We start from the raw sequence: 16,346 nt of genomic DNA, 5'->3' as shown, positions 1-16,346 counted from the left end.
AGAATATGTATCCATGATTGATCGTCTATGTACAACACAAGCACGCGCATTGTCTGGGGTTTGATCAAGCATAGCCTCCCTCAACACCAGGAATGACGAGGAGCGATGCGTCCACTACGAAGCGGGAACGAGCTGGTTAGACAAGTCACACCAAATAGCACCGTTCAGACAGACAAGGGGCATTGAAAGACAGCCGGGAGAACAAAAGGCTGTGTGTTTCCCCACCTCCACCACTTAGACCTCTTAACGCCAACCACGCTGACTCCAACATCCCCCCTTTCCGACACCCGGCTTCACGTCACACTTTGAGATCACTTCTCTGTTGTTGCTCTGGGCATGTGAACGCAGAGTAGGGTCCACAGGGAAAGGAGGAGAGGGAAAGGAGGGTATTTGATAATTGAGAAGACCTGGGAATATCCGATTTCACCCCCTTTGAAGAGATTATGTGTTGATCCGATTAGACAAAGGGCCCGGGGAGACAGGTTGTAAAAGGCAGGCCTCCCCCTCTCTGGTCCTTCGCAGCGCCTCAGAACAGTCCACAGCTGAGACACGGCTAAGGCACGGAGGGATGGAGGAGGGAGGTATACTGCAGACTGCAGGCTTGGTGGTGGCCGGGATTTGGTTGCTTTACCGACAGCCGTCCTTTAATTCCGTGATTACCATGGCCTAATGGCTTCATCTCTCTTCTCTCTCACACACAATCAAAAATCCCCCTCCTTAGATTCCCTTTCACCTGTAAAACGCCATGCTTCACATCCTTTTATAGTCACCTCTTTCTGTCCTTGGCTGAGGGAAATTCATCAGAGTGTTGGAATACTACTAAGAGTGGGGTTATTTCCGTCCAAGGCTGCCTGTTGGATATTGACTAGGAATTGAAATAGGATTGTTCAGACATCTATCACGGTCACATAAAAGACATCTTCTGAGAGGGAATGGACATCCTCTCCACTTCTACTACCCCCCCCCCCCCCCATCCAAGCACATCCCTATCATAGCCCTATCCATCTTTGGCCCACTCTGCAGGGTCCCTAGGGAGGGCTCGAGTGGAGCTGATGGGCACAATTTCCCTCTCTCCTTTGAGTGCACTTCCACTCCCCCTAAAGACAGCAGAGAGAGAGTGTTAGAGAGAGAGAGAGAGAGAGAGAGAGAGTGAGTGAGAGAGTGTGTGTGAGAGAGAGAGAGAGAGAGAGTGAGAGAGAGAGAGAGAGAGAGAGAGAGTGTGAGAGAGAGAGAGTGAGAGAGTGTGAGAGAGAGAGAGGGGGAGAGAGAGAGAGAGAGATCCTGCTTTTAAATAAAGTCATCCATAAATGATGGGAGCTGTGGAAGGGAAGTGGAAGAGGATGCGGGTTAGGGGTTACCCCGGGGTAAGAGACAGGCCAGATCCTCTTACGCTGAGAGAGGGTCTCATCCAGTGGAGGTGGCCCATGTGGCGGTGAGGGCGAGGGCCAGTCACCGGGCTGTTCAAAGTGCCGTCATCAAAACTGTCGCCACGGCGAGTAATGCTGCCGCGCCACGCCTGCCGCCCGGGAAGGGACAGGCCCGGAAACTCCATGTCCCAGAGTTCCCCGTGCGAGCTGCTTCCTGCCAGCCTGGGAGATCAACACTCATCCACTGCTGGCAGCAGATAACGAACAAAGTGCTTCAGGAAAGTCTGAGAAAATGGGATGACACTCAGAAACTCCAAACTGACTAATAATAGTTTCAGCCCATACTGTTACTGCTTGCCCTGTAGTTGACTCTATTTGGGATCAACAACGCTCCACTGTGGCACTGGAGTCATAGGATGATACAGAGGATCACATTACTACGGGTCACTGAAGACCAATGAGTTATAGAGGCATGCTTAGAATGAACTTCCTGTGTATATGCCTGTGTCTTTGGCTGTTTATTCTTGGCTGGCAAATGTCTAAATAATGTGTGTGAGTACTTGTGAGTACGTGGGAAAGAGATGGAGTGCGTGTGTGAAGTACAGTTTGTAACAGTCTGTGTATGTGTGAGTAAGTGAACATTCTCCTACGGGATTGGAAATCCTTCCCTCAGGGCTAAAAACAAGCCTGTCCCATAACACATCACAAAGCCCAGAGGGCTGGACCCAGAGTGGTGGACCCAGAGGGTTGGGCCCAGAGGGCTGGACCCAGAGGGGTGGACCCAGAGGGGTGGGCCCAGAGGGGTGGACCCAGAGGGGTGGACCCAGAGGGGTGGGCCCAGAGGGCTGGACCCAGAGGGGTGGGCCCAGAGGGCTGGACCCAGAGGGGTGGGCCCAGAGGGCTGGACCCAGAGTTGTGGGCCCAGAGGGCTGGACCCAGAGGGGTTGGCCCAGAGGGCTGGACCCAGAGGGGTGGGCCCAGAGGGGTGGGCCCAGAGGGCTGGACCCAGAGGGGTGGGCCCAGAGGGGTGGGCCCAGAGAGCTGGATCCAGAGGGGTGGACCCAGAGGGGTGGGCCCAGAGGGCTGGACCCAGAGGGCTGGACCCAGAGGGGTGGGCCCAGAGGGCTGGATCCAGAGGGGTGGACCCAGAGGGCTGGACCCAGAGGGGAGGACCCAGAGGGGTGGACCCAGAGGGGTGGGCCCAGAGGGGTGGTCAACTGATCCAGATGTATACCTCTCCTTCTTCTGTCCCTTCTCCCACTATTCACTGGCACGAAACACCATCCCCTCTTAGCTCTGAGAGCATTCTCTCCATCCTGCCCTCTCCGATTTGCCCCCCCCCTCTATTTTTTTACATTTCACTTTGACATTTTGCTACTGGAAAGTCCCCGGCAGTTGATAGGGTCGACAGATAGCCTAGCGGTCCCCAGCAGTTGATAGGGTCGACAGATAGCCTAGCGGTCCCCAGCAGTTGATAGGGTCGACAGATAGCCTAGCGGTCCCCGGCAGTTGATAGGGTCGACAGATAGCCTAGCGGTCCCCAGCAGTTGATAGGGTCGACAGATATCTTAGTGGTTAAGAGGGTTGGGCTAGTAACCAGAAGGTTACTGGTTCCAATCCCCGAGCAGACTAGGTGGGAAATAAATCTGTCGATATGACCTTGAGCAAGGCACTTAACCCTAATTGCTCAAGTATGTCGCTCTGGATAAGAGCGTCTGCTAAATGACTACAATGTAAATAGGCTAGCATGTGTACAAACCACTGGTACTGAAGATATCTAGCAGGATGTACTGATCAGGAGCATGTATTTTCCATAAGGTCGATAGGTTCAGTACACATCACTGCACTCTGTGTCAGAAAGTAGGCTGGCCCTCTTTGAAATCCCGTAGACCGATGCATTGCACTCTTTTTCATTGATGAATCCCTCCTGCATAATCTTTCGCTGTGCCTTACTTGATTGTTAACTTATAGACAGACGTAAAAGATACCAGGGCCCGGTCTCAGGGAGGGCTGTCTCTGGAGGTCCCTTTGATCTCCACTGAGTTAAGTAAATCTGCTTTTAGTTTTTCTGCACCTTACTTGTGGAATAATCTTCAAGGGTCTCTAAAAAGGGATGAATCGGAGGCTCTAGGGACAATTCAAAAGGCTGACTGAGGGTATTCTTTACTGACAAATGGGTTCGTTTTCTATGATTGTGTCTTGCTTTTTAGTGTATTGATGTGTACAGTATAATGATGTGTATTATTGATGTCAATTATAGATGTGCATTATTGATGTATACGTATATTGATGTGTATTATTGATGTATACAGTATATTGATGTGCTATTATTGATGTATACAGTATATTGATGTGCATTATTGATGTATACAGTATATTGATGTGCATTATTGATGTATACAGTATATTGATGTGCATTATTGATGTATACAGTATATTGATGTGTATTATGAATGTATACAGTAGATTGATGTGGCATTATTGATGTATACAGTATATTGATGTGCATTATTGATGTTACAGTATGTTTATATGTGCATTATTGATGTGTACAGTATAATTGATTGTGTAATTATTGATGTATACAGTATATTGATGTGCATTATTGATGTATACAGTATATTGATGTTGCATTATTGATGTATACAGTATGTTTATGTGCAATTATTGATGTGTACAGTATAATGATGTGGCATATTGATGTATACAGTATATTGATGTGCATTATTGATGTATAACAGTATATTGATGTGCATTATTGATGTATACAGTAATATTGATGTGCATTATTGATGTATACAGTATATTGATGTGCATTATTGATGTATACAGTATATTGATGTGCATTATTGATGTATACAGTATATTGATGTGTATTATTAATGTATACAGTATATTGATGTGTATTATGAATGTATACAGTATATTGATGTGCATTATTGATGTATACAGTATGTTTATGTGCATTATTGATGTGTACAGTATAATGATGTGTATTATTGATGTATACAGTATATTGATGTGCATTAATTGATGTATACAGTATATTGATGTGCATTATTGATGTATACAGTATATTGATGTGCATTATTGATGTATACAGTATAATGATGTACATTATTGATGTATACAGTATATTGATGTGCATTATTGATGTATACAGTATAATGATGTGCATTATTGATGTATACAGTATAATGATGTGCATTATTGATGTATACAGTATATTGATGTGCATTATTGATGTGTACAGTATATTGATGTGCATTATTGATGTGTACAGGATATTGATGTGTAAGGAGTATATTGATGTGTATTATTGATGTACATTATTGATGTGGACAGTATAATTATGTGTATTATTGATGTGTACAGGATATTAATGTGTATAGTGATGTGCACAGGATATTGATGTGTATAGTGTATATTGTTGTGTATAGGGTATATTGATGTGTACAGGATATTGATGAGTATAGTGTATATTGATGTGTATGGTGTACATTGATGTGTACAGGATATTGATGTGTATAGTGTATATTGAAGTGCATTGATTTATCAATGCAAGGCTCATCTGTAGAAAAATACATTGGTCTCAGCATGAGTCCTTGTCAAAATAAAGGTTCAATCACAATATACAACAATAAGTAGTAAGTAGTATTCACCTTAGTATAAAAGTACATAAGAGCCATTTGTGCACCAATCATCACTGTGTGTCCTGATGTGAATATGTTAAGCAGATCCCAGTGAGCCTACAGTCATATTTAAGAGAGGCGGTATAGACAGAGATGTATCATAGGGCCTTTGTCTGTCTGTGACCAAGGTCAGTCGGTCATACGGAGATCACAGAGATCATCAGATAGCAGAGGGATCAGAGGGGAGGATGTCATGAGAGATCTGTCTGGATGGAGTCCCCCAAAAGATGCCATGTGACTAGATTAGGAGCTGGGAGGCAGTGAGAGGGCAGAGGAACAAGGAGAGGAACCGGGGCAGGTGGGCTCACCATGGGGCTGTGTAGTATACCACTCGAAAGGACACAGCACATAATAAGGCCAGCGAGGATCATGACCTTAGGTGTACCGTATGCATGTTTCCTTTGAATTGTTAGGTTATTCAAAACAGTATGTACGCGGGCGTGTGTGTGTGTGTCTGCGTGTGTGTGTGTGTCTGTGTGTGTGTGTGTGTCTGCGTGTGTGTGTGTGTGTGTCTGCATGCGTGCCTGCAGAGTCGCATCTGTGACTCCAGGTCAGAACAGAGTTATGCAAACTAATGAGCTATCACAGAGAGGGAGAACATAGGATGAGAGAGAGAGGGAGAACATAGGATGAGAGAGAGAGGGAGAACATAGGATGAGAGAGAGAGAGAGAGAACATAGGATGAGAGAGAGAGGGAGAACATAGGATGAGAGAGAGAGAGAGAGAGAGAGAGAGAGAGAGAGAGAGAGAGAGAGAGAGAGAGAGAGAGAGAGAGAGGAGAGAGAGAGAGAGAGAGAGAGAGAGAGAGAGAGAGAGAGAGAGAGAGAGAGAGAGAGGAGAGAGAGAGAGAGAGAGAGAGAGAGAGAGAGAGAGAGAGAGAGAGAGAGAGATAGATAGATAGATAGATAGATAGATAGATAGATAGATAGATAGATAGATAGATAGATAGATAGATAGATAGATAGATAGATAGATAGATAGATAGATAGATAGATAGATGGATAGAGAGAGATACAGAGATACAGAGAGAGAGAGAGAGAGAGAGAGAGAGAGAGAGATATATAGATAGATAGATAGGGAGAGATACAGAGAGACCGAGAGAGAGAGAGAGAGAGAGAGAGAGAGAGAGAGAGAGAGAGAGAGAGAGAGAGAGAGAGAATGACAGTGGTGGTGGAAAAGCTAAAACAGAGAGAGAAGGGACACGGTTCATTTTAAAAACACCCTCATTTGGCTGTGAAACTAGCCGTGTCAGACTATCGTTACTTCATGTTTTCTTCCTCTTTTCCCTCTTTCAATTGTCCAGGGTCCTGTTGTCTCTCTGGCTGAAGCATACGGGCACCCAGGCCTCCTCCAACACCCCGACGGTAGTGTAACAGTTAGTGTTAGTGACTTAGACCAAGAGAACTCCCAAGGCTCCAGGGGGAGAGTCAGAGACGTGTACCCAGCCAGGGGCCACTCTGACTGGGTAAACATCAAGCCCTGCAGCCTGGACCTCTGGGTGGCTACACTGTCACAGACATTCAGTGTGCGGTGAAGTGGCTACGGTATCTATGAATAAGATATCTACTGTACATGTCCACATGCTGTACATCCACAGTCACCGCATGTTAGGGTGCAAGATTCCAGTAACGTTCCCAGAATGCACAGGTGTTCCCGAAATCCCAGTTGGATTGTTCCTGGAATCAGTACGGAATAAGCAGGAAATCCATCCATCCTCCAACCGGGATATCTGAAAAATATGTATTTTGGTTTCCAGAATTTCTGCGACGGTACCACATACACAGCTATTACTTGTGATCTATGTGTTAAAGAGACGCAGCAACAGTGGAGGCTCTTCTCCAGCAGGTATGAGGTGCTCCAAAACGGGAGGCCAGGGACGGGGAGCCACAAGGGAGGCCAGGGAGGTGCCGGATTAAACCCCCCCCCCACCCCCCACCGAGCCGACGCCCGCCAGAGGCTCAACAGAGAACCAGATCACCACCCCGCTGTCCAGAAATAGCCCCACATGCATTCCAATGCTTCCTGTCCTTCTGCCTGTCTGTCTGTAGGCACAGACCTGGCAGTAGCACGCGTTTACGTCCGGCTCCTGCTCAGATGCCCCGTCCGTCCATGTTCATTTGGTATTTTGCGTTACACAACACTATTAGTGATGGTCTTTGGTGTTTGAGGTTGTTTTATGAATGTGGAAACATGAAAGAAACATACCCTTTTACACTGTGTTGAATTGGATATGTATTAGAGTATAGGCCGTGTTCTTCAGACAGAGGAACTAAGCGTAGGTGGATCGGGTGAATCTTATACAATGGGTTCTCCTAACCACTTCCGTTTGAAGTGCTCTGATGACATGTAAGGGTTAAGTAGTCCTGACGTACCTCTTCATGTACTAAATATAGTCTGGGTATTGGGCAACACCTGCCCTATTATATTAGGCTTCACTGAAACAATCGTTGTAGAACCGACATCACGCAGTGTTTGACATGCCAATGGCAGGCGGGGGGGTCATTTTTTGCAAGGGTCATTTTGAAGGCACAACAACCCTTCATACCACTCATTTCCCACACACACACACACACACAGGTGTACAGTACACTCCCTGGCTGTACCTAACCGGCGGGTGTGCCTGCTATGTGCTAATCATCATAAAAACAGGTTTGTGTTTCGGCAGTTCTAACCCCAGGCAGGTCAGTCTAGTGCAGCTGTGTGGGTTAGTCAACAGCAGCTAAGAGGACATACGCTCATCTATTTTCAGGATACTGACAATAAAGATTTAACTTCGGGGGGGGGGGGGGGGGGGGGGGGGGGGGGGGGGGTTACTTTTAAATGTCATGCAAAACGAACAAACGCTTTGTACAATAAGTGTGTACTCACAAACCCTAAAAGGCAGGTAGCAGAAGATGAAAACGTATGAGGGTAGCATCACAGCGCAACGAGGAAGGGCAAACTAAAGGCTGACTGACGCAGCACCTCATTGAGGTCATCTTCACCAGTCATCTCTGTCTAGAACCGTAAATCAACATGGCAATCCGGGCGAGATGCTCATGTCATGTTTCTGCTTTCTGAAGGACTTCCAGCTACAGCCAGCCACAATAGAGTAGGGGGGGGGGGGGGGATGTTGGTTTCATTTAATCTCTGTTTTGGTTTGTAGCTCTTGCAGATGCTATTAAAGATGAATCAAGTGGAAGGGGCTAGGAACAGGAAGGCCCTGCGAGCTAAGCGTGTTTATACAGGGCTCTTGATGCCCTAATGGTCCTCTGCACTGAGAATGTGGCTTTTGGTTAAAAACATACTCACCAGAAATGTTGAAAAGTCACTGCGTGCGTGTGTGTGTATGTGTGTGTGTGTGTGTGTGTGTGTGTGTGTGCGCGCGCGCGCGTGCGTGTGTGAGTGCGTGTGCGTGTGTGTATTGGTTGTGTGGGTGTTTGAAGCTATTTGGCATTATCTCTCAAATCCAAAATATATCACACCACTAATTACAGAAACACCTGTTGTTAGTAAAAGTGTTATAAAAGAATCATTCTAAAACATGTGACGGGTCAAGTAGGCAAGCGGATCATTTAGCTTTTTTGAAAGAGGTATTTGGCATTGCCTAACGCCTCTAATGAAATTAGGAATCATTCAAATGATGTGTGAAGGTACAGAATGACTAAGAACATTCTCTGACCCGCAACAGACAAGTCGTTCAACTGTTAAGATAGGAATCGGACGCAGTCAATCAGAGAGGATAGACAGAGACGTGACTGTGGTGTGGGACTGTGGGAGAAGCCTGACTGACTGTCGTGAGTTACTTCAGATATTCCCTGGGACAGTCCTTGCTGTGCTGTGAGTGGGAGAATGTTCCAGGCCTGACTTGGAGGAGATAGTTCCCATGGTGCAGCACCACTGTACTGGGACGAGACACAGTGACAGTTTGGCTGACGAGCACTATAACCCGCGAGAGTGAGCACCCAGTACGGGTCACTGATTGGTGCACAGACCTATTGCGACCCAGTGTCAGTGTCAGCTTGGCCAATCACCGCTCGGAATGGGGTTAGGAAGGGTGACATTTGAACCCGAGGAGCAACAGCTTGTCAGTCATCGCTGGCTTTTTATAGATCAGTCCTCGCTACTGCTATTTAGATAAGCAAATACACAGATAAACAGACATGCGTACACATTCTATAGCCTCTCCCACAACACACACACACACACACATTTGCATTCCTCTCAATCAGTTTCTAATTGACTTGATCCACCGGTCTGTGGCGTAATGCAGGGGGAATACAAAGCAGCTGCCACTTTCCCTCTGGTTCTGGACAGCCATAACGGCCCTGTTGATGTGTCTTTAAAATAAACATCCTATTCACTAAAACACCGGTAAACACACACACACACACACACACACACAATACCTAGACACAGTCATGGCCCTAATTACATCAACACCTCACCTCTGTTTTCTTCCATCCTGTGAATACTAGAAACCCTGTGGGTCTGGGGAACAACAGATCACCGAGGCTAAACTAATCAATGGTCTACTGCCACACTAAAACAATGGGCACCGTGACCTTGTTAATGGCAATACACGTCCTACCAAGCCCCCTGAGACCTATCAGACCACAGAGGCCGTAAAAGTGTAAATGAGGAGGCTAGACTCCAGCTCCTGAAACAGAACACACCTCAAGGACTCATCAATAATGACTGAATCAGTGATATTCGGAAACCACGGGGAGTCTCTTGTGTTCAATTGATATGTTATTACTAATGCACTCTCCATCTTACGTGACACTAACTAGGTGGATGGCAGATAGAGTGAAACCAACTGAGCTGATCCTGTTATACAGAGCTGGGTGGTTATAGACAGTGGTGTAAAATACTTAAGTAAAAATACTTGAAAGTACTACTTAAGTATTTTTTAGAGTATCTGTACTTTGCTTTACTATTTCTATTTTTTGACAACTTTTACTCCACTACATCCCTAAAGAAAATAATGTACTTTTTTCTCCATACATTTTCCCTGACACACAAAAGTACTCGTTGTATTTTGACAGCTTAGCAGGACAGGAAAATGGTCCGATTCACACATTTATTAAGAGAACAACCCTGGACATGCCTACTGCCTCTGATCTGACGGACTCACTAAACACACATGCTTCGTTTGTAAATTATGTCTGAGTGTGCCCATGGCTATCCGTACATTTAAGAAACAAGAACAACATGCTGTCCGGTTTGCTTAATGTTAAGAATTTTGTATTATCTATACTTTTACTATTGAACTTAAGTATATTTTAGCAATTACATTTACTTTTGATACTTAAGTATATATAAAAATAAATACTTGTACACTTTTACACAAGTAGTATTTTATTGGGTGACTTTCACTTTTACTTGAGTCATTTTCTATTAAGGTATCTTTACTTTTACTGAAGTATTACAATTGGGTACTTTTTCTCCCACCGGTTATAGATTACAGGAGGCTTTCTACAGACCCTGGTCCTGTGCTACACATGGGTAAGTGGTATAGTAAGTGGTATAGTAAGTGGTATAGTCAGTGGTACAGTAAGTGGTATAGTAAGTGGTATAGTAAGTGGTATAGTCAGTGGTACAGTAAGTGGTATAGTAAGTGGTATAGTAAGTGGTATAGCAAGTGGTATAGTAAGTGGTATAGTAAGTGGTCCAGTAAGTGGTATAGTAAGTGGTATAGTAAGTGGTATAGCAAGTGGTATAGTAAGTGGTATAGTAAGTGGTACAGTAAGTGGTATAGTCAGTGGTACAGTAAGTGGTATAGTAAGTGGTATAGTAAGTGGTATAGCAAGTGGTATAGTAAGTGGTATAGTAAGTGGTCCAGTAAGTGGTATAGTAAGTGGTATAGTAAGTGGTATAGCAAGTGGTATAGTAAGTGGTATAGTAAGTGGTCCAGTAAGTGGTATAGTAAGTGGTATAGTAAGTGGTATAGTAAGTGGTATAGTAAGTGGTATAGTAGGTGGTATAGTAAGTGGTATAGTAAGTGATATAGTAAGTGGTATAGTAAGTGGTATAGTAAGTGGTATAGTAGGTGGAATAGTAAGTGGTATAGTAAGTGGAATAGTAAGTGGAATAGTAAGTGGTATAGTAGGTGGTATAGTAAGTGGAATAGTAAGTGGTATAGTAAGGGGTATAGTAAGTGGTATAGTAAGTGGTGTGGTATAGTAAGTGGTATAGTAAGTGGTATAGTAAGTGGAATAGTAAGTGGTATAGTAAGTGGAATAGTAAGTGGTATAGTAAGTGGTATAGTAAGTGGTATAGTAAGTGGAATAGTAAGTGGTATAGTAAGTGGTATAGTAAGTGGTATAGTAGGTGGAATAGTAAGTGGTATAGTAAGTGGTATAGTACGTGGTACAGTAAGTGGTACAGTAAGTGCTATAGTAAGTGGTATAGTAAGTGGTGTGGTATAGTAAGTGGTATAGTAAGTGGTGAGGTATAGTAAGTGGTATAGTAAGTGGTATAGTAAGTGGTATAGTAAGTGGTATAGTAAGTGGAATAGTAAGTGGTATAGTAAGTGGTATAGTAAGTGGTATAGTAAGTGGTATAGTAGGTGGTATAGTAAGTGGAATAGTAAGTGGTATAGTAAGTGGTATAGTCAGTGGTACAGTAAGTGGTATAGTAAGTGGTATAGTAAGTGGTATAGCAAGTGGTATAGTAAGTGGTATAGTAAGTGGTCCAGTAAGTGGTATAGTAGGTAGTATAGTAAGTGGTATAGTAAGTGGTATAGTAAGTGGAATAGTAAGTGGTATAGTAAGTGGTACAGTAAGTGGTATAGTAAGTGGTACAGTAAGTGGTACAGTAAGTGGTATAGTAAGTGGTATAGTAGGTGGAATAGTAAGTGGTATAGTAAGTGGAATAGTTGCTTGAGGCTGGTAGGCTGGGTGGGGGATATCATGTTGGTAGACGGAGTAAAGGGAGGGGGGGGGATATGGTCTCTTTACTGGAGATAAAAGGCTAATCATCCATCGTCAGTGATCATCAAAGGGGTTAGATATGGACCGACAGAAGCACAACCCTGCTACCATTACAGAAGCCCCCCGGTCCAAAGCTATGGAGGAGATAAGGTGGACTTCTGATCCACTCAGTCCTGCCTCTCAGCCACAGAGACCTCTTCAGCCCTCACTGACAGACTCAAGTAGATTTACTCTCAGGGTCAACACCAGGTCCCTCCCACACATAGAACATCCCCTCAAAAGAAAACACTCTCAGCTATATGACCATGTAAAAGGGCAATACCCCCATCATCACCATCCGTGGTGAGGATGTTTGTAGTTTTAGGAACGTTTATGGCAATAGACAGGGATCCCCATGGGGGTTCAATTACATACCCAGGCTTCTCAGTCACTCAGTCAGAGATGTTTCAGATACTGTTTGACCGGTCAGTGGATCTCTGAGCTGCACTTACAGCTTCAGCCTAACGGACCCTGGGCTGTGAGCTGAAACTAGAGAATGGCATTCCACACAGTCTCAAGGGGGCAACCCCAAATTGCTTTCCCACCATGGAGGGCATCCATATCCTAAACACCCTCAGACAGAAGGTCCATCGCTTGAACCAAACACTGACTGACACATTATAGACAAAGAGGCATAATAAGTCAGTTAACATTCAGACAAACACCATTTGCGGCCATTTGGCACTGATATGAGTGAATTGAGAGCTAGCGCAACTGTGACCACGGTCAAACACAACAGAAACAGTATGGATGTGTTGAGATCATTTCTGTGGACCAGTCAGTCAGTCGGTTATTCTGCTTCAGCCCCCTCCACTCCCCGAACCCCCTATCAGTCTTCTGGCCCCTGGACAGAGCATGGGAACAGGCCAGCCACACGCAGCGCTCCTCAGAGAGAGGAATGCAAACAGAGTGCAGTGCTGAGAGAAAGGACGGGCACAGGAGATTTTCCAGCGAAGACAACAATCCTAAATAGCAGATGCCTCAAGCAAAAGTACGCCAGTCAGTCAGTCGTAAGTTGGCATGGTCCAAGCAATTCGTCAGAGAGATGGCTGCTTGAAAAACCCCGAAATGATTGAAACAGCCCCCCCCACGGTTGCAGACATGGACTGTCGTCACTGCCAAGCTGAGCAGCCAGAGGGATTGATTTGTCATCAGCCTTGAGGAGATAGACGCAGAGAGCAGAAATAGTCTTACCTGACGTGTCCCACATGTTCAACTCAATCCTCTGTTTGTCGATTTCAAAACTGGCCGTGTAGTTTTCAAAAACGGTGGGGACATAGTTCTGGAAAAAGGGGTGCATCTTGATTAGTAAAGCACTAATAGCATAGGCGTAACGTAGGTTAGACGTTCAACTACGTACATGTAATGTATCATACAGACTCAAATAAAATAATGTCGGTCTAGTTTCCAATAACACCAAGCGGAAATTGAATACACTCCGAAGTACATTATATGAGTCTATATTGTTCAATCAATAATAATAATAGCCATTTTGTTTTTAAAGGTGCTCATTATTTCCCTGTCTTTCAGTTTCCGTCTCTCTCTCTCTCTAGAGAAATGTCTAACGCAGGTGCGTGTACACCTCTGGCTCATAATTTAAATCAAGACATTTGGGGTTAGTTAGATGATTCGAATAAAAAAGCTCTTGTCGCTCTATTTGGTTTGGTGTCTGTCTTGACATTCAATTTTGCTTCATTCACAAACTGCGATGACCTACAGTACACCTACCACTCTTAAATGATCCAGGTGCCTGTTTTCAAGTGTTGACATTCGTGTTCATAACGCAAGACTTCATAGCCTATAATATATATCTTGACACTTACCTCGGGATAACAGTCCTTCGCAAAAACATGTAGGAGCGCCGTTTTACCACATTGCGTATCTCCGACCACCACGATCTTACAGCGGCTGCCTTGACTTTCCATATTTGTCAGTGTGTCTGTTCTGGACGCGGATCGGTTTCATTCACCATCCGATGTGGATATAAGGAACTCAAGGAAAAACCAGCAGGTACATGCCCCGGTTGTGGCGCGTACTACTATGTGTCCTCCCCCGGTTGTCCTCCCCTGTCCACCCCGTGAAGCCCTCGGTTCCCACCGTTACACTAGCTATCCTCTCTATGCCGGTTTACACCCGCTTTGCTCGCCTCAACACTCAGCAGCAGCACGCGGGTCCCTCCCTTCAAACTCGACTTTTTAATTGGCCACGCCTTGCCGGTACACACTCACCCCGACGAGACCGAGTTGGTCCTCGTGCCTCTGTGTTCATTTACTTGTTTGGTAGCTTGTCTCTTTACTTGTCCTTCAGTGACACACGTCTTCATTATTTGTTGTCGAAAGATGATTAATATTATACTTGGGCTACATCTTCTGGCCTTTATTTATAGCCTTGAGGATTATGTTTAGGTACACATTTCAACGAATATATTGACTGTTTATTACATAGTTATAAACTGTAATACTAGACGAATAATTAGCCTAACAGGTTATAAACGGCTTATAAACCCTTTATAAATGATGTATAGGTCTAAAGTATATCTTAATGTTAACTGGGAGTGTCTTATACATTCTCAAAACAAATGAAAAGGAAAGTATTTTTGTATTATGCATTGCCATACAACACTCCTTCCGTGACCTCCAACTGCTTTTAAATGCTAGTAAAACTAAATGCATGCTCTTCAACCGATTGCTGCCCGCCTCCGCCCACCAGACTAGCATCACTACTCTGGACGGTTTGGACTAAGAATATGTGGACAACTACAAATACCTAGGTGTCTGGTTAGACTTTAAACTCTCCTTCCAGACTTACATTAAACATCTCCAATCCAAAATTATTTCTAGAATCAGCTTCCTACTTTGCAACAAAGCCTCCTTCACTCATGCTGCCAAACATGTCCTCGAAAAACTGACTATCCAATCGATCCTTGACTTCGGAGATGTAATTTACAAAATAGTGTCCAACACTCTACTCAGCAAATTGGATGTAGTCTATCACAGTGCAAACCGTTTTGTCACCAAAGCCCCAAATACTACCCACAACTGCGACCTGTATGCTCTCATTGGCTGGCCCTCGTTACATATTTGTTGCCAAACCCACTGGCTCCAGGTCATCTGTAAGTCTTTGCTAGGTAAAGCCCCGCATTATCTCAGCTCACTGTTCACCATAGCAACACCCACCCGTAGCACGCGCTCCAGTAGGTATATTTCCCTGGTCATCCCCAAAGCCAACACCTCCTTTGGCCGCCTTTCCGTCCAGTTCTCTGCTGCCAATGACTGGAACGAATTGTAAAAATCACTGAAGCTGGAGAGGTATATCTCCCTCTCTAACTTTAAGCATCAGCTGTCAGAGCAGCTTACCGATCACTGTACCTATACACAGCTCATCTGTAAATAGCACACCCAACTACCTCATCCCCATATTGCTATAAACATTTGTTTTGCTATTTTGCACCCCAGTATCCCTACTTGCACATCATCATCTGCATACCTACAGTTGAAGTCTGAAGTTTACATACACTTTAGCCAAATACATTCAAACTCAATTCTTGACATTTAATCCAAGTAAAAATGTTCTGTTTTAGGTCAGTTAGGATCACCACTTTATTTTAAGAATGTGAAATGTCAGAATAATAGTAGAGAGAATTATTTATTTCAGCTTTTATTTCTTTCATCTCATTCCCAGTGGGTCAGAAGTTTACATACACTCAATTTGTATTTGGTATATTGCCTTTAAATTGTTTAACTTGGGTCAAACGTTTCGGGAATCCTTCCATAAGCTTCCCACAATAAGGTGGGTGAATTTTGGCCCATTCCTCCTGACAGAGCTGGTGTAACTGAGTCAGGTTTGTAGGCCTCCTTGCTCACACATGCTTTTTCAGTTCTGCCCACAAATTTTCTTTGGGATTGAGGTCAGGGCTTTGTGATAGCCACTCCAATACCTTGACTTTGTTGTCCTTAAGCCATTTTGCCACAACTTTGGATGTATGCTTGGGGTCATTGTCCATTTGGAAGACCCATTTGCGACCAAGCTTTAACTTCCTGACTGGTGTCTTGAGGTGTTGCTTCAATATATAGCCATATAATTCCGTCCTCATGATGCCATCTATTTTGTGAAGTGCACCAGTCCCTCCTGCAGCAAAGTACCCCACAACATGATGCTGCCACCCCCGTGCTTCTCGGTTAGGATGGTGTTCTTCGGCTTGCAAGCCTCCCCTTTATCCTCCAAACATAACGATGGCCATTATGGCCAAACAGTTCTATTTTTGTTTCATCAGACCAGAGGACATTTCTCCAAAAAGTACGATCTTTGTCCCCATGTGCAGTTGCAAACCTTAG

General features: G+C 44.5%; 1 protein-coding gene across 2 annotated transcripts in view; it reads right to left on the bottom strand.

Moving 5' to 3' along the window:
• The window catches only part of LOC109898402 (rho-related GTP-binding protein RhoN), a 36,711-nt gene extending 22,452 nt beyond the window's left edge, over window positions 1-14,259 (bottom strand). Inside the window, exons 1-2 of one of the 2 annotated variants that reach the window (XM_020493366.2) lie at window positions 13,836-14,259; window positions 13,207-13,294 (exon numbers count right to left, since the gene is read on the bottom strand). In XM_020493366.2, coding sequence (XP_020348955.1) covers window positions 13,207-13,294; window positions 13,836-13,937 — 190 coding nt within the window. In that variant the 5' untranslated portion in view covers window positions 13,938-14,259. The remainder of the gene's footprint in view (window positions 1-13,206; window positions 13,295-13,835) is intronic. The other variant, XM_020493367.2, reaches the window with a different exon arrangement.
• Window positions 14,260-16,346: the final 2,087 nt, after the last annotated feature.

This window comes from Oncorhynchus kisutch, linkage group LG10 (genome assembly GCF_002021735.2).
Source record: "Oncorhynchus kisutch isolate 150728-3 linkage group LG10, Okis_V2, whole genome shotgun sequence".
Lineage (NCBI taxonomy): Eukaryota > Metazoa > Chordata > Actinopteri > Salmoniformes > Salmonidae > Oncorhynchus > Oncorhynchus kisutch.
The sequence above is the reverse complement of the archived record's forward strand: the minus strand, read 5'-3'. Positions and strand labels throughout refer to the sequence as shown.